General features: G+C 53.8%; 1 protein-coding gene across 2 annotated transcripts in view; it reads right to left on the bottom strand.

Annotated features, from left to right (window-relative positions):
• The window catches only part of LASP1 (LIM and SH3 protein 1), a 50,968-nt gene that overhangs the window by 3,634 nt on the left and 29,522 nt on the right, over nt 1–17,812 (bottom strand). For both annotated transcript variants that reach the window (XM_042917284.1, XM_042917283.1), the window contains exons 4-6: nt 11,039–11,146; nt 3,198–3,348; nt 2,716–2,819 (exon numbers count right to left, since the gene is read on the bottom strand). In XM_042917284.1, the coding sequence (XP_042773218.1) occupies nt 2,716–2,819; nt 3,198–3,348; nt 11,039–11,146 (363 nt within the window). The remainder of the gene's footprint in view (nt 1–2,715; nt 2,820–3,197; nt 3,349–11,038; nt 11,147–17,812) is intronic.

The following is a 17,812-nucleotide window of genomic DNA, read 5'->3' as shown; positions in this document are numbered from 1 at the left end:
ACGGCTCAGGCTTTCTATTTCTGGCCTCCAATCTGCCCCCTCCAATTGTTCACCCACTGTGATCTCAGGGGGAACTTTCCAAAGCGCAAACCTGATCATGTCATTCTCTGGCTTAAAATCCTTCAGAGGTGTCCCACTTTCTTTTTTTTCTTTTTAATGTTTATTTATTTTTGAGAGAGAGAGAGACAGAGTGCAAGCAGGGGAGGGGCAGAGAGAGGGAGACACAGAATCTGAAGCAGGCTCCAGGCTCCGGAGCTGTCAGCACAGAGCCCAACGTAGGGCTCGGGAACTCACAGACCGCAAGATCGTCACCTGAGCCAAAGTTGGATGTTTAACCGACTGAGCCACCCAGGTGCCCCTGTGTCCTACTTTCTTTCTTTAGATGAAATTTCTTTTTCTTTTTTTCTTTTTCTTTTTCTTTTTCTTTCTCTTTCTTTTTTTCTTTCTTTCTTTCTTTCTTTCTTTCTTTCTTTCTTTCTTTTTCTAATTTTAGAGACGGCGTGTGCTCACAATGGGGGGTGGGAGAGGGGCAGAAAGAGAGGGAGGGAGGGAATCCTAAGCAGGCTCCACGCTCAGCACAGAGCCTGACACGGGGCTCGATCTCATGACCCTGGGATGATGACCTGAGCCAAAATCAAGAGTTGTATGCTCAACTGACTGAGCTACCCAGGTGCCCCTCTTTTTGTTGTGTTTTTTTTTTTTTTTAAGATTTTATTTTTAAGTAATCTCTACATCTAACGTGGGACTCGAACTTACAACCCTGAGATCAAGAGTTGCATGCTCTACCAACCGAGCCAGCCGGGTACCCCTAGCACCAAAGTTCAAACCGTCTTTCAAGCCACAGAAACCAGCTCCATCAGCCCCAAAGGCTGTGAGATAAGTGGTCACACCCCCCCCACCCCCAGAAGTGACCTTGGTCTCTTATCACCAAGTCTGTCTCTATCTCTTGGGTTGATGCCAGCTATGCCTGCTTCCCACAACAGCCTCCTCACCCACCTCCCTGCCTCCACCCTCAACCTCTTACTGCCTCTTCTCACACAGCTGCCGGAGCGATCCTTTAACAACATAAACCAAGGGGTGCCTGGGTGGCTCTGTCGGTTGAGCACCCGACTTCGACTTAGGCCATGATCTCGCAGTTTGTGAGTTCAAGCCCCTCGCTGGGCTCTGTGCTGACAGCTCAGAGCCTGAAGCCTGCTTCCGATTCTGTGTTTCCCCCTCTCTCTGCCCCTCCCCTGCTCATGCTCTGTCCTCTCTCTGTCTCTTGATAATAAACGTGAAAGAAAAAAAAAATTAAAAACATAAACCAAAACCTGTCACTCTGCGTAGCTCACTAATTGCAAAGGCCTTCCTGTGGCCTACAAGTCCCTGCATGATCTGACCTTATCTCCTACCCTCTTCTCCTCTAATCGCCTTGGCCTTCTTGCTGGCCCCAGGGCCTTTGCAGTGGCTAGTCTCCCTGAATCATTCACCCTTTCATCATCCTGAGGACTTTGCTGCTTTCCTTCCCATCACCCTGCTGTCTTTTTCTTCACAACATGTGCCACCATCCGACCTTATATATATACCCTCTTATTTTACTGCCTCGTTTGCCTTCCTGACTGGAATGTAAGCACCAAGACTGCAGGAACGTGGTCTTTTAGTCAGGGCCAAATCCCTCATGTCCAAGATAGGTTTCGCAAGTATTTGAAGGACCGGCTGGTCTATCTGGAATCTAATCCCACAGACGGCTTCTCGGTCCTGCCCAGTACCCTACGCAGCACGGACACTCCCTTGTTTACTTCCTCGTACCCAGGGCATAAGGCTCCAGGAGGACATGTATCTCAGGGCTATTTTACCTCTCTAGGTATTGTCTCTCTTGCTCCAACATGAGCAGCTTCGAGCTCCCAGGAACCCAGCACAGAGGGGCTGGGCTCAGCCAGGAGCTCAGTGGTATGAGTGGCTCAGCAGCCCCCTCGATGGGATAAGGATCAGGACTTACAGACGGGCCACTTCGACTCGAAGGACTGGGAAGCCTGATCCTGCCCTACTTCCTACTCTTTACTCGTCGTTTACTTGGCAGTATCGATGAGGGCCCGCTCTGTGCCTGGCTCACGGTAGCTGAACCCAAGGAACACTGCCCTGCCCCCACAGAACTTCACATTCAGCAGGGGAGGCACACAGAAGTTAACACACAGAACGGTTCTGAGTTGGGAAAAGTGTTCTGAAGGGCACCGGGGGGAGTGATAGAGATGTCAGGGGAGATCCAGCTGACATGGGGGGCTGGGGAGGGCCCCTCAGAGGCAGGGGCAAGCTGAGATCCGAAGGACATGGGGGTGGGTCATCCTCATGAAGGGTGGGGAGCATGGCCTAGGTCTGGAAGGCTCCAAACAGAAAGGTACTTTGTGTGCTCCTGGGCAGCCGGAGTTAGGAAACCAGGCAGGGAGAGGTAACTTGCGCAAGGTACACCCAGAGCTCGAACGCAGGGCCCCAATCCCAGCCCAGGGCTGAGTCCGCTAAGCACACTTCCTTGATCAGAGGCTGAGGTCCCTATCGCCTGCAGATGACGACAGGAGCTGGGATCAAAGGTCAGGGAAAGCCAGGCCTCCTGGGTGGGGTTTCTAAGGAGAATCGCTGAGCAATGTCCACCTGCCCATCCACCTCTGGCCTCCTCAGGCTTCCCGGGACCCATCCAACCCCCCAGCTCCAGGACCTCTCCCTCTGGCCAGAGCTACTCACCCCGCCCCCGCCTGGGGCACAGCGCGGTACGGACACCGGGGCTGCAGGCTCCTTGTAGCCACCATAAGACTGTCCCACCTGCTGCTGCTGGGGCTGCTGGTAAACTGGAAGATGGGGGGGGGGGGGTGGAGACGGGGCTCAGAAACTGTCTTGCCAAACGCAGTCCCTCCCGGATTCCCCTGCCTTCCCCCACAAAGCCCCTATCGTGCATTTCCACTCCCCCCCCCCAACCTGGCCCCCACTCCTCAAAGGCTTGTGTGTCAGTGTTGCATATTCTAGAGCAGGGGCTGTGTCTCTACCAACATGCTGGGGAGCCGGCATAGACCCTGACCCCGGTGCTCGATGCCCCTGGTGGGATGGATCTGAGGGTGTGCGTGAACAGGTGCCTGTGTGTGCACGGAGACCAGGCTTCTCTCCGACCTCCTCCCCATCCCACAGCCGGCCCGGTCACAGGTCCTCTGCCCCACAGGCCTCAGGCTCACCCGGGGCGCTGGTGGGGATGTGGTGGGGCGGCTGCTGCTGCTCCTGGGGCCGCCGGTAGCTGCTGTCCTGGGAATCTCGGCGCTCAGGCTCCAGGCCCTCGCCCCCGCTGGGGCCCATGCGGCTCTTCTCAAACTCCTCATGGTATTTTATCTGCAGCGGGAGAAAGTGCCGGGTGAAGGACTCACAGCAAACCAACCAAAGCTCCCTGCCACTTCAGATCTCCCAGGTGAGGAGAGACTCCCCGAGGGCTACAGGCAGAGAGAGCCAGGTCCTTGCGGGAGGCACGCCAGCTGTGTGCCCTTGGATAAGCTGCTTAACCTTGCTGGGCCTCAGGTTCCACCTCTGTAAGAGAGGGCATCGTTGTCTACCTCCGGTGTTGCTGCAGGGTGACAACTCCTGTTCCCTGACTACCTGCCGGGCGCCAGGCTCTGTGCTACGGGTGATGCACCATGGGCTCGTTTTAACTTGTCAGCACCTACGAGGGGGGATGTGACGGTCCCCAGTTAACGCACAAGAAGGAAACCAAGGCACTGACGAGCTGAGTGAGTTGTCCAAGATCACGCAGACTCCAGGGCCTATGCTCTTCAGCGTTAGGTAATTCTGCCTCTGTGGGTGTGACCTCACCGGGCTCTGTTGAGGATCCCAGGCTGCAGGACAAGAAATGCAGGGTCCTCCCTCCTCATCAAGGAAGGGAGGAGAGCAAAGCCTGCCCTGTTATCTGGGGCAGAAGGAACTAGTGATTCTGTGCCCCAAGGCCTGATAGGAGCTGTCCCAGCCCAGGGCAGTCCCTTCTGGCCGTCCTCTGGAAAGGCAGCAGGGCCTCACTTAGGGGTTTGGGTCAGGACCAGCCCTGCCCCTTCCCGTCATGCCCCGGGGGGGGGGGGGGGGGACTCACACCCAAATGGCAAAATGGGCTGAGCCCATTCCTCAGGGGGAGGCAGCCAGTCTTGGCCGGACTGAAAACCCCTGGGTTCCCTCAACTCCCACCCAGAAGGGCACCCAGGGGTGAAGTTCTCAGACACAGGGCCAGCGCCCTGCTCTTGGATTCCTAAGACAAGAGCAAAAGGCAAGTGTCCCCGAGCCCCACTCCCTCAGTGACCCCTGTCCACTGGTGGGGAGGGGGATAAGGAGAGGGGCCAGCCCTCCTGAGGCCTTTAGGCGCGCAAGGCAACTGCCCTTCCGACTTTTGTCCTGGGGGGTTAGAAAGGTCAGCTTCCTGTGTTTACTTTCTGTGAAGGAAAAGACGCCTGACCCCAGGAGCCAGTGACCAGGGAAGGGGAAGTGCATGTGTGGAAGAGGACAGAGGCCTGTGCTGGGGGCGTGTTTCCACAAGTAGCTGGTAGAATCGACCTTGCCCCTGACACAGCCACTACAGGAGTCAATACTGATAACATGAGGGCCAGCTGCCCCAGGTGGATGGAGGCGTGGCGAGCCCGAACACAAAGGAACCCTCCCCAGCACCCATGCACATATCACCTGCTACTGTTAATATTAATAACCTTCGCATCTGCTCAGCGATTCACACTGAGTGCATAAAGCCTCTCTGCACATGATCTCCCTTGGCCCTGGGGATAGTCCCCCTGAAAAAAGAAGCTGGGCAGGTACACTTTAATTCCCATTTTACAGAAGAGGAAAATGTGCTCAGAAGTTAAATGCCTTCCCAAGACAGAGCTTTCATTACTCAATAAGGGACAAAGGGACACAGGGACAAAGTCACAGCTACACGGGTCCTTTCCTGAGGGCAGACATGGAGCAGGGTGACCACAGACCCAAGTCTGCCCTTCTTCCCAGGCCATGTCTTCTTGTTCTGGAATAACTATGAGTAAGCACGCCTTTCCCTTGCGACAGGGATGACGAGCATAAGGTCCCCCTAACTTTGAGGGAAGGAGAGGCAGCATGGCAGGGATAAGTGGCCTGAGAAAAGCAGGGTACAGTCCCTCTGTCTGGGCCACCTGGGCCACTACTCCCCACTTCCTCTCCCTCCGTTCCCCCAGCAAGTGAGAAACTTCTGTCATTGCTCTGCCAACCCACCGAATGATGGGAGAAGCAAATTGGCAGGTTAAAGGGTGTTCGCACATCCGAAAGGGAAAGAAACATTTTCCAGACTCTGGGGGTCTGGCTGGTCCCTGCTCCACATGCGGCAAAGTTCTGACCTTCTAAAAGCCCCGAAGGAAGGGCCATCACAAGCCCAGAGCTGTCAGCAGATCCCCGGCTTAAGAACTGTTGTGGGCCACCATGGAAGGACACCCTGTTCTGTGCCCAGAAGATCCAAGTGCACGTGGGTTGAGGGGCCCAGGCCCCTGCTAGCCAGGACTCTGGGGTGACCAGCTGGGGGTCCCTTCCAAAGCTACAGAAACCCATTTTCTCTGCTAGCTGACGTTCTGTGTTCTGAGCCCCTGCTCTCCTCACGCTGGTGGAAAACCAAGGTCTGACTCCCCACGATGCTGCCACATGATTCTACGTCATGGTCAACAGGGGAACATAGGCTCTGAATGGAATCAGCAACTCAGCAGCCAGGGTGCATTTTTTATAACGTCTCCCACTTGCTGAGGGCCTGTTTTGTGCCCTTACATGGATTACTCATTTCCTTTTCTCAGCCAGCCGTACAACTATGTAGCACCCTCACCCCCATTTTATAGGTGGGGAAGCTGATGCTCCGAGGTGGGTAACTGGTGGGTTATCGGAATCCAGCTCTAACATCACACCCTTGCTTCTCAACTACCGTGCAATATTGTTGCCGATTACAGACTAATAACATTTTGTTTTTAAAACAAACGTAAATCTTTGGGATGCCTGGGTGGCTCAGTTGGTTGAGCGTCTGATTCTTGATTTCAGCTCAGGTCCTGATCCCAGGGTTGTGGGATCGAGCCCCGCATCGGGCTCTGTACTGAGCATAGAGCCTGCTTGAGATTCTCTCTCTCTCCCTCTCCCCAGCCTGTGCTCTCTCTCTCTGTCTCTCTCTAAGATAAGATAAGACAAGATAAGATAAGATAAGATAAAATAAAATAAAATAGGGGCACCTGGGTGGCTCAGTCAGTTAAGCATCTGACTTTGGCTCAGGTCATGACCCCATGGTTCATGGGTTCAAGCCCCACGTTGGGCTCTGCACTCACAGCTCAGAGCCTGGAGCCTGCTTCAGATTCTGTGTCCCCCCCTCTCTCTGCCCTTCCCTTGCTCGTGCTGTCTCTGTCTCTCAAAAATACATAGACATTAAAAAAAATTTTTTTAAATAAATAAGTAAAACAAATGTAAATCTGTTTACCTTCATTAGTTATCAGAGAAAGGCAAGTTAAAATCGCAGTGAAATACCATGATATACGATCAAAATGGCTAAAATGAGTAAGTCTAAGGACGTAGAGCTGTGGAGACTCTCTCATCACTGCTGGCGGGAGGGTAAGTCAGTACAGCTACTTGAAAAATAGACGAGCATTACTTGGTAAGGTGAAGGGTCGTAAACTCTAAGACCCAGCAATTCCACTCCACACAAACACCAGCATCAATCAAATGCTGGTATAAGCATTAAACGGAACACTACCCAGCGATGAAAAAGAGTGAACTACAGCTACACGCAAATACGTAGCTGAATTTTTTTTTTTTTTTAGTGTTTTGTTTATTTTTGAGAGACAGCGAGCAAGTGTGCACAAGTGGGAGAGGGGCAGAGAGAGGGAGACAGAGGATCTGAAGCAGGCTCCGCGCTGATAGCAGAGGGCCCGATGCGGGGCTCAAACTCACGAACCATGAGATCGTGACCTGAGCCAAAGTCAGACGCTCAACCGACTGAGCCACCCAGGCGCCCCGTGCCTGAATCTTTGAAATTTCGGGTCCTGTCGACCAATGGAAGAAAGACACAAAAAGAATACCTACTAGATGTTCAAAGTCAGGAAAACCAAAACTATAGTGTTTAGAAATGCATGGTTCCATATTAAACTTATAAAGAAAAGAACAGCACATGTTTTCAAAAATTACCCCAGAGGGTTGTCCCACAAGCCTGCCTCCAGGTCATTTGACCCTGGGGATGGAATTTTTGTTTGACTTCATCATTTACTACTGATTATACCCAGATTCTAAAGACTGAAGCTAACTTACAGAATATGCACTGCCAGCTATTATTTTTTTTAATGTTTATTTATTTTGAGAGAAAGAGAGAGCGAGCAGAGAAGGGGCAGAGAGAGAGGGAGAGAGAACCGCAAGCAGGCTCTCCCCACTGTCAGCTCAGAGCCCGACGTGGGGCTCGACCCCACGAACTGTGAGATCCTGACCTGAGCCGAAACCAAGAGCTGGATGCTTAACTGAGTGAGCCACCCAGGTGCCCAGCCCTGCTGATTATTTTTAACTAATAGAAAGGCAAAGCATTTCTGCCCCTGGCAAAGATATTCCCAGAGTTTATGGTTTTATGGTCCTGTAGAACATTAACCAGTTCTACAGATACTGGCAGGGCATGGACCAGCTCTGTATCTAACTGTATCCAGCACTTTCTTTCACCGAGGAGGCATCACCTCTGCCTTCCTGCCCTCCAGCATAATTAACTGAAATATATGATAGGTGCTCACTGCAGGAGAATTATGTTTTTAACACTTTGAAAACTTGTAAGAGGAGTTCAGTAATATTGTTTCTTGACTGATCAGTACACACAGAGGTTTGCTGCATGTGTTACCGGGTGTTACATTTCACAGAAAAAAGAAAAGAATTGTATACAGAAAATCAATATGTAAGTAGAGACATAGGCAAATACAAGCAGAGCTTCTCTACTAGGCAGGGGCTCCCAGAAAAAGGGTGTCCACGACGAAAATTCCCCAGTCCCTTACAGCCGTTAGAGCTCATGACCAAAGGCCAGGATTCCAGAAGGATACACTGTGTCCCAGAGGCCATCCCTGGCCTCTCAACGCTTTTGATGCCTTTCATGAAGACACAATCACCCCAGAAGTATAACTTACAAGCACTTTGCCTCAAAAGTTTTCACACATTCTCAGTACCCACAACGGCCCAATTTTTCAGCCAAGCTTTCCTCTTTGCCTCTTCTTTAGCCACAAGGTGGAAAGGAGCAGGTCTGCCTTTACAGAAATGAGAATAACATTGACAACACTGATCTGATGGATGACAGACCACACACGTCCAAAGTGTTGAAACACCACCGGGGGAGACCAGCCACTTTTTCAAAATGCTCTTGCTTGTAAATCCTCTAATCTGGAGCATATTCCTCCAGGGAGGCAAATCTCATCTCTTTGCAAGATGCTCTGACCTCCCTGGAAACAGCTAACCTGGGAAGTGAGTGACAAACTATACACAGGATGCTATTTTGGATACAAAACAAAAGGTGTGGCTCTAAACACTATCTTTTCCCAAAACTCTTCTGGAGGTTGGGACAATTGAGCAATGGCTCTAAGCATAGCTTCAAGTTCCCTTAGAGTTCGGGAGGCGGCCAGGCCTGACACCCTCTGACGAGGGCTTGGTGAAGTTTTTTCAGTGTTTTTGTTTTTATGTTTATTCTTTAAGGGGAGAGAGACAGAATGCAAGCAGGGGCGGTGCAGAGACAGAGGGAGACAGAGGACCTGAAGCGGGATCTGCACTGACAGCAGAGAGCCCGATGCGGGGCTTGAACTCACCAACTGTGAGATCATGACCCGAGCCGAAGTCGGACACTTAACCGACTGGGCTACCCAGGCGCCCCGAGTCTGCATTTTTAATAAACCTTTCCACGTGATTGTAGCATAGGTGTTTGGAGGCCCACATTTGACAGACTCTAACTGCATTCACCAAAACCAAGCGTCTTCCAGGTTCGTGGTCACACCTCAGAGGTCCCAGCTAAAGCTGCAAAAGCAGAATCGGGTCAGGTTCAAGTCACCTCCCCCAACTCAGAGCAGAGGACAATTAGCTAATTGCAGCCCTGTGGTTAACGAAAAGATAGTTATCTCCTTAGGTGTAGGTGTCCTGGCCACAGTGAGTTCTGTTACCAGGGCTCCTCAGATATTAACACCTCCAATAACTGGGTAGGGAATACTCTGGAAGCCTTCCAGAGAGGGAGGCAGAGATGACTGGGCTTGCTCGTCTTCTGCCCTCTAAAAGCCACAGGCTGGAAGCAATGAGGGGATGTGCTGGGGAGCTGGGGTTGTGGAGGACAGCACGTGTCCTCGCAGTGGAAAGCCACAGAAGCTGGGGAGTCAGGATGCCAGCTTTGTGAGCCATTCCAGGTTTTCCCCATTGCCCAAGGCTTTGCCCCCTCCCTCCCACTTGCCATGTGGAGAGTTGGAAGGCATAGACCTTCTTTAACCCTCTTTACCCTCCAGACGGTCTGGGCAGCACCAGCAGGGAAGCTCTAGGGTGTGCGGCCAGGCCCTGGCTTATAAAGAAGCAACTGAAACAGGCTTTATTTATGTGTGTATTCCAGGGGAGGGGTGGCGGCGGTGGTGGTGTGGATTAGAGCCCTCCCAGCCCAAAGGAAGCGCTCCATTTCCTCAAACCACAAATTTCAAACTGCAGGGCAACAGCCTCGTGGCAAAACCCGCTCTGTTACCCGTTCGGTTAAGTCTGCAACGAGCATCTTTACAAAATAAAATAAAACAGAAGATATCTGAACGCTCTCCAAGTAGTAAGGATTCTTTCACGTAAGTCTTGACTTGCTTTTCTCTCTAAATAAACAAGCGTGCCCGTTTGGGGCGTCGCTATGTGAAATGTATTTCGTAGCGTAGGTTGCAAAGTTTGAAAGCCATGGGCTTGGGCGTGATGGGTGCTCCCGGGGTAGGTTCTGGCTCTGAAATCCACCGGAGCCGCTGTGGAGCCCTTTCCCAGCACAGCCCCATCAAGAAGGCCGGGGGGAGGAAGGGGGAGGCCTGTGGAGGCCAGGGATGAGCGCCAGGTGGACCACCTGGCACCCAGGCCCTCAGCCCAGAGGGACACTGGGCAACCTGTTGACCCCTCCCTGTTCTAGACATAAAGACAACTGTTTGCCGAGGCGTCCATTCATAGGACCTCCCAGACGAGGCTGGCCCACACTGCAACTCTGTGCCCCAGGACCCTGTGCACGGGTCCGCAGCCCATGTTCTGTGCTTGTGGCTCAAAGCAGCGCTCCGCCCCCACATACCCAAAACCCCCCAGGCAGCCTCCCCACAAAGGCAGAGCTGCACTGGCTGCTGGCCGCTGGCTCTACCAAGCAGGAAACCAATGCCTATCCCCTGGCCACAGGTGTCATGGGCCCATCGATCTACCACCCACTCTCCATACCCAGTCCTGCCCTAGCCACACACGGCTGACCATCCCCAGCCCAGGAGGGCCAGGCCAGGGGGTACGGGGCCAGCCAGCAAAGCCAGCTGGGGTTTTTACACAGGAAGGAAGAGCAGGCCGAGGTGGGGGAGGAGGCCGAGGGAGGGCGGAAATGACTGCAATGTCAGCACCCAGAGACAGACGAGGGGGAGGCTGGCCCCTCCCCACCCCTGCCACCCAGTTATGACCTCTGTGCTTAGACAAAACAGTCAGTCTGGACCCTGACACCCACCATAGCCAGGAGGGGAAATGAAACAAAGGAAAAACTTCAGAGAGGGTGGGGAGTGATGTAGCACATAGGCCCATCCTGTCCACGTACCCCCAGAAGTATGGTGCTTTCAAGGCAGACATGCTCTGTGGGCAGAGGGCAGAACAGGGGAATACGGGTGCACAGAAAAAAAGGCCTCTGGGAACCTCACACCCCTTCTTCCCTCTGCTCAAGCGCCTGCCACCCAGGCACACCCAGAAGGGCCGGGGAACAGTGGCGAACTGGCCTCGTTCATGCCTGCCAGACCGGCAGGGAGGGGAGGAGCAGGGAGGGCAGCAGGTCAGTGCAGGTTCCACGGCGGGCAGGGGAGCATACGTTACTGATCTGGTCCTGGGTCTTCTTGATTCTCTGGAGTTCCGGTGTATCTGCCACCACACTGAAGCCTTTGCCCTTGTTCTTCTCAAACTCCTCCTTGTAGCGCACCTGGAGGACCAAGGAGGGGAAAGGGATTCGAGTGAAGGCAGGGGCAGCAGAGAGGGCCCCAGCCTGTGGCCACCTTTGAGGCGGCAACCGGCCAGGAGAGAGATCCCGACCAGAAATCCCCCTGCAGCGACATCTATCACCCACCCCCAAACGCAAAGCAGAAGCCTTAGCCAAGAAGTGTTAGGCCGCTAACAATAACCCGTTAACACGTATTCAGTGCATTCCGAGCACCAAGTGCTTTACGTGAATTCTCTCATGTGAGTCTTACCGTGTTCTATTATTGGCTCCATCTTACAGATAAAGAAACTGAGCCAGAGCTAGGCAAAGTCCCCTGCCAAGGTCACACAACTTGGCAATAAATGTCCAGAGCCACCATGGTGCAAACTCTCATCTGCCGGACTCCTGACCCTTCACCGCTAGCCTATCCCGCCTGCAAGCTATAGGAAGAAGGTTCTTTCCAGAGCTCCAAAGACAGCCCCAGCCAGGATGTGGCCCTACCCGCTGAGAGCCCGGAGGAGTGTTTAAGCGACCAGCTGAATGAAGGCTGTGCCAAGGGACAGAGTTAGCACCCAGAGAGAAGGGCAGTGAGACAGCCACTCGAAGACTCCATCAATGCGTCTTTGACAGGACTGGCGGCTTCCTGGAGACTGCCAGGCCCGCTTCTAAGGTCAATGCCACATGAGGGAATGAAATTGGCGGGGGACAGACAGGACTTCACAACAGGCTTCCTACCACCCCACCACTGCCTTCTTCTTCTGAGAAATCCACAGAAATTCAAGTATAGAGGGGCTCAAGTCGGACGTACGAAAGGACTTCCTGAACACTAATAGAATTGAAATATGAAAAATATCTTGTTTTCTCCTGGGGGGTTTGAAGCACAGAATGGAGGCTGGGAATGCCCATGGGACAGAGAACCGTTCGGCTTCCAGAGGCTTCACTGTCCCCCTCAGAAGGCAGCTGTTCCAACCCCACCAGCTGCCTGGATTTCCTCCATGGGGGCTGCTCCACTGTCCTAGAAGCAGGTCAGCCCAGGACACGAGGCCCAGGACCTCGGGAGTTTCCAGGATGGGACGTCCGGGCAGCTCCCAGGCATGGAGACATCTGGCCACAGGGTTGAGCTGCACCCTGACCCGACCGACGACACACACGTATAAATCTGTGGCCACACCTGTCAGTTCCTCTGCACACCCCCCAGGGGTCAGAGGTCCTTGTCCACTGTCTGGAGCCCAGCTTACCCAGCCATGGGGTTCTTCATCCTAAAAAGGTTTCAGAAGCTCCTTCGTTCTGATGCAGACTGAAATCAAAGGCCTGGATGTGCTAGTTCCCATCAGACTGGAAGTTAATGCAGTAAATACAAGTACTGACCCACCCCAAGGGCCCAGAACTGCCTCCAGCATCACCTCTTCCAGGAAGACCTGGAGCAGCAGGGCAAGTTTTTGTGTTGGAGGTAGAGGGACCCTTTGGGAAAGGGGCATTAGGGAGGGGAAAGCATTAGAGCCAGAAAATTACAGCTCCAGATGCAGAAGCCCCAAATCCAAGGTCTCTGGCCTCGGTTTCCTCATCTGTGAAAGGGCTGTCACAGGAATCAGTTAAAATATGGAGAGGGGGGCTTCCCGTCACCGAGCATGGGCAAAGAGCCAGAGGGAGCTGGTTCTAACACGGGCGCAGTCTCCCACTTGCTAAGCGATCTCGGGCAAATGACTTAACCTCTTGAGCCTCCGTTTCCAATCTGTAAAATGGGGATAGTACCACTCATTCCAATCAATGGTACAGACTACAGACAGTGGCCCTCACACAGCAACTGCATCCTGAAGCATCCTGAAGCAAGGCAGGGCTCAATACCCACTGAGAGGGCAAGCGTGGAAGTGCTCTGTCAACGTTAAAAGTGCTGAACAAGTGCCAGACCTCCATTCTCTCCTCCACTTCCTGGCCTTGTAAGGGTCAGGCCCCTAATCCAGGGGAATAATTGCCATGGCGACACTACAATGACATCAGCTAGTTCCCAAGCTCAGGAACTGCCTCTCCCTCCCTGCCGGGGAAGGAGAATTCATTTCACTCCTGGCACAGGCAGCCAGATAGGGCGGGGCTGGGGTGGAATGGGGGCTGAGAAAGGATGGAGGGAGGTCTGGGCTCGGCACCTCTTTGCTGTATGTCACTAGGTAAGTCAGTCTCCCTCTCTGGAATCCCCTGAGCCGGGGGCCGGCCAGCTGATCTCTAAGAGCCCACCCAGCTTTGGAGTTTGTGACCGTTTTTATGTACCTGCAGGCCTTAATTATGAAGAATCAAGGTGAGAAACATTCTCTGAGAGGCCTTTTGGTGTGGAGTGGGTGCACAGGGAAAAGGTCGAGAGCCAGGAATTCGGGGAGGGCCCCGCTGCCTAGAGCCCCTCTGTCCGGGTTTCCTTGTCACCCAAGCAGGAGTGTTTGCCCTCATCTGGGATGGCTCGCCAGGACATGATGGGGGTCTCGGAGGGAAGGGACCTGCCCAAGGTCATTCAGCCTAGTTGTTGGTAGGGTCAGGGTACAACTCAGCACTGTGGGCGGATGACTCCATGCCTAGGAACTGCCTGGGCCTCCCATCCTGGAAATTCCCAAGGCGGGGCCAGATCTGATGCCCGAGCAAAGGAGGTACAAATATAAGTGTTTGTCACATGAGTGGTGAGTGAACTGAACAAACACAAAATCTCCCAACAGCATAATTTAGAACTTAACTGCGTTGCTGACGTAACATAAAAGATCGTGACTTAAAAAAAAAAAAAATTGTTTTCTGGAAAAAAAAAATACAATACCGACAATTTCCACCGACTATGTGCCTACTATGTGCTGGGCGCCCATACGATGTAACCCACCCCCTTCTAACAGAAAAGAAATCAGTTTTAAAATTAGACAGACACAGATGGGGAGGAGAACTAATGGAAAAGTCAGTGCTGGAAGCAATCATGAAAAGGTCATTGTGTCTACTCCCCAGCTTCATTGTGCCCAGGCTCCATTTCCTCTCCTTTCCAGGAGAATAGTTAATAGTGAACATTTATTGAGTGCTGACTCTATGCCAGGAACTGTTCTAAATGCCTAATATATACTAATATCCTCACAATAACCTTTGGAGAAAGGTAAGCCCCATTTTACAGATGAAGACACTGAGGCTCAGGAAGGTGAAATAACTTGCCCAGGGTCACACAGCTAGTGGTGGCAGACCCAGGATCTGACCTTCAGCTGGTTTAGGTAAGAGTGACAGAAGTGGGGCGCCCGGGTGGCTCAGTCGGTTAAGCGTCCGACTTTGGCTCAGGTCACGATCTCAAGGTTTGTGAGTTCGAGCCCCACATCAGGCTCTGCGCTTCCAGCTTGGAATCTGGAGCCTGCTTCAGATTCTGTGTCTTTCTCTCTCTCTCTCTCTTTCTCTCTCTGCCCCCACTTGTGCTTACTCTCTCTCTCTCTCTCTCTCTCTCAAAAATAAATCTCTAAACATTAGAGTGACACCAGTATGCTGCCTCCTGTGCTGGTCACAGACCACACTCTCCTGTGCCTCAGGGCATTTCTCACTCTGTGCTGGGACTGCCCAGCACCACAGGGGTGTGAGATGGGGGAAAAAATGAAAGAGGCATTCTCTTTGCACTTCTGCAGGGCCTCAGAGGGCCACACAGACACCCCCAGCTCAGCCCCACCCCAAAGATGTCGCCTCTCTGCTCAGCCTGGGGGCTGGAGGTGGGAGAGCTACCTCGGGTAGGGGATACAGCTGGGCCCCAGTCTCCCGTTCCCTGCTTCAGCCAGGCCCGGGCAGGACCACCCAGAAGGTCATTTCTGGTCAGTTCTGTGGTTACCTCCTCCGCAAGGGAGGCTCCAGGTGTCCCAGACACCCAAAGTACCACTTTGGGAACCAAACTAGAGACAGGAAAACAAATAAAGTTGAAATAGCACCAGCAGCTTCCAGAGGAGAGGGCTGAGACACACGCACCCAGACCAGGAAGGGGCCCTGGAAAGACACCAACTGACACCCTGGTGGGGTGGGGCAGGGTAGGCAGAGGAGGCTCCCACTTCCCTTCCTGCCAGCCACAGACTGCTCTAGCAGGCCCTGCCCCCATAGCAGCCACAGGAGCCAGAACCTGTCACCACCCCCGGTCAGGCCCACTCATCCCTTCCAAACCCAGTGCATTGGCCAGCCCCGGACCTCCAGGCGACTGGGCTTTGCTGTCCCCATTTTACCAGGGAGGGGAAAAAAAGCTATGAGAGAAAAGCGGCCAGGCTCAGACCACAGAGCTGGGGGCGAGGTAGAAGGAAGACAGAACCAGGCTTGCAAAGAAGGCAGGGGCCCTACCCCCACCCGCCACCTACCCCAGTCCAGAGCCCCGACTCCGTGACTCACACCCCATGCGGCAGAAGCAAGGGGAGAGCTGGGGTCAGTTCCACCCACTCCCTGCCTGCCCCCCAGCCCAGCTCTAAGGCTCTGAGTATGTCCAAAAGGCTCACGAGAATCACCAGGGCAGTCAAAATGCAGATTCCTGGGCCCTGCCCAGAACTACCAACCAGAAACCTCTTGGGTAGGGCCTAGGAATCTGTATTCCAGTACGCACATGCGTGCACGTGTCTGTGTGTGTGTGTGCATGTGTGTCCACACACTGTCTCTCTCTCTCTCTCTCTCTCTCTCTCTCTCTCTCCCTCTGTCCCCCACCACTGGTAACGGCATCCTGTGGGTCAAGAGTACCAGGCTGGGCACCACGTCAGACTACAGAATTGGTAAGAGCAAAGGGTTTGAAATCTGCTTCTGTCACTGGGCTCTGGGCAAGGGGCCTAGCCTCTCTAAACCTGTGTCCCCATCTGTAGAATGGGGACAAAACAATCTCTCTTTCATCAGGTGGTCATAAGGATTAAATGAGGTCAGGGCCTGGCCCTCAGCGAGGACCGCATGGAGAATGACCGCCATTCTCACAAGGTCCTCAGCCTGCCCGAGAGACAGGAGGAGCCCGGGAGCCCAGGAGGTGAGCAGCAGGCCAGGCCCCTGGGGAGCAGGGAGCAAAGGCAGAGGAACCTTTGGAGCCTGAGCACCGGGCGCTTCCTCCTACAGACCCCCCCCCCTCAGGGATCTGGTTCCAGGGGCAAAAAGAGCTACAGCCGTGCTTTTGTGGGACTGACAAAGGCTGAGAGAATTAATAGGGTTTGAATTTCTCCTCCTGAGAGTAGGGGTGTGTGTGTGTGTGTGTGTGTGTGTGTGTGTGTGTGTGTCTGCCCTGGCCTCTGCCTGAGCGTGTGCACATACTCTCACACCTCTGGACCCACACCTTTCCAAAGACCTAATGTCCCCTCCCCATACCTCTTCTTCCAGGTTCCTCTGATGGGGCCCCCACCAATGGGGGATCTGACCGTCCCTCTCAAGCTGTGGGGGGAGTCCGGGTCTCCCTGGATGCTGTGGCCTACCCACCCCCCGAAGCCCCCTCCACCTCTGGCCCCAGGGGGCCTTCTACTGGATTGGGAGGCCAGGGAGGTAGCACGCGGCTGACCAAGGAGGGTCTGGCCAAAAATCTTCCCTGTGTAGACTAGGCCCAGGCCCCAGAGCTGCCTCAGCCCCTCTCCCTGCCAGCTGGACCACCCTGACCTCCTCAGCTGGCCGGGGTCTGGTATCCATACCGGCTCTCCCTTAACTACAGGTTTCACACCAAGCAGGGTCCGCCTCTGGGCTGGCAGATGTCAGCTGCTGCTGAGGGAAAAACGAGCTTCCCCTACTTGCTCCCAGCTGCTGTGGGAAACAGGGGAGGCCTGAGCCTCAGGCCTCACCAGGGCTGTACATGGTCAAGGTCACTGTACTTGGGAGTGGAAAAACCAGAGGCCAGATCCTGCAACTTCATTTACTGGGCGTGTCAACAGGCAAAGCCTCAGTTCCCTCATCTGATATCCCCCAGAGTGGGGTCAAGGATCCATGAGGCAAAGTAACTAAAAGCACTTGCTGAACTATAAATGTTCCCAGCAGCACGAGGAACTATCGTGTTTAGTATCAAAGTGGAGACAGTGTTCCTTAGGGAGCTGGGTGGAAAACGGGAAAGAGCACAAGTCTCAGAATTAGATAAACCGGCCTTCAAAGTCAGCAGCATCCCTTCCCTCTTCCCTAAAGTAGAAGTGACCTTAGAAGAGACCTTGCCAGACGCACAGGCTGAGAACTAAGGGAGCTTCGATGCCCAGGGCATCAGAGGCTCAACAAGTTAGTGGTTCACAGTGTTATTACCCCTACTACCACTGTCTGATCTTAGCAAGCCCCCTAATATCTCTGGGGCTCTGTTTCCTCATCTTGCACCACGGGAAAAACACAGCACCTTCCTCACAGCTGCCGGGAGGAGCCAGGGAGAGAGTGCGCCCACAGCCCCAGGCAGCACAGGGCTGGTCCTCCTTCACGCGACCTACTTGGAGATAGGGCCCCAGAGAGGTCATGTTAACATCAGACAGCAGGAGCCCCACTCCGGAGGGATCAGGAGAGATCGCCCTCTGTGGCTCAGGGGGACCTCCCAACATGTTCCTGGCCTTGGGCACCCTGCCCACTTGGCTAAGTCCCTCAGGGGGTCTCTGCAGAAGCCCCGCCCTGCCCTGCCCCCCCTTCACAGTCCAGCCCAGGCTTGTCCCAGGAGCCCTCCCAGACCACTAGGGAGAGTGACCTGTTCAGGTCTCAGGGCTCTGGATCCTTTGC

The sequence above is a fragment of the Panthera leo genome, chromosome E1 (assembly GCF_018350215.1).
Source record: "Panthera leo isolate Ple1 chromosome E1, P.leo_Ple1_pat1.1, whole genome shotgun sequence".
In the NCBI taxonomy this organism is placed as follows: Eukaryota; Metazoa; Chordata; class Mammalia; order Carnivora; family Felidae; genus Panthera; species Panthera leo.
Note: the sequence above shows the minus strand (reverse complement) of the source record. Positions and strands in the feature narration are given on the sequence as shown.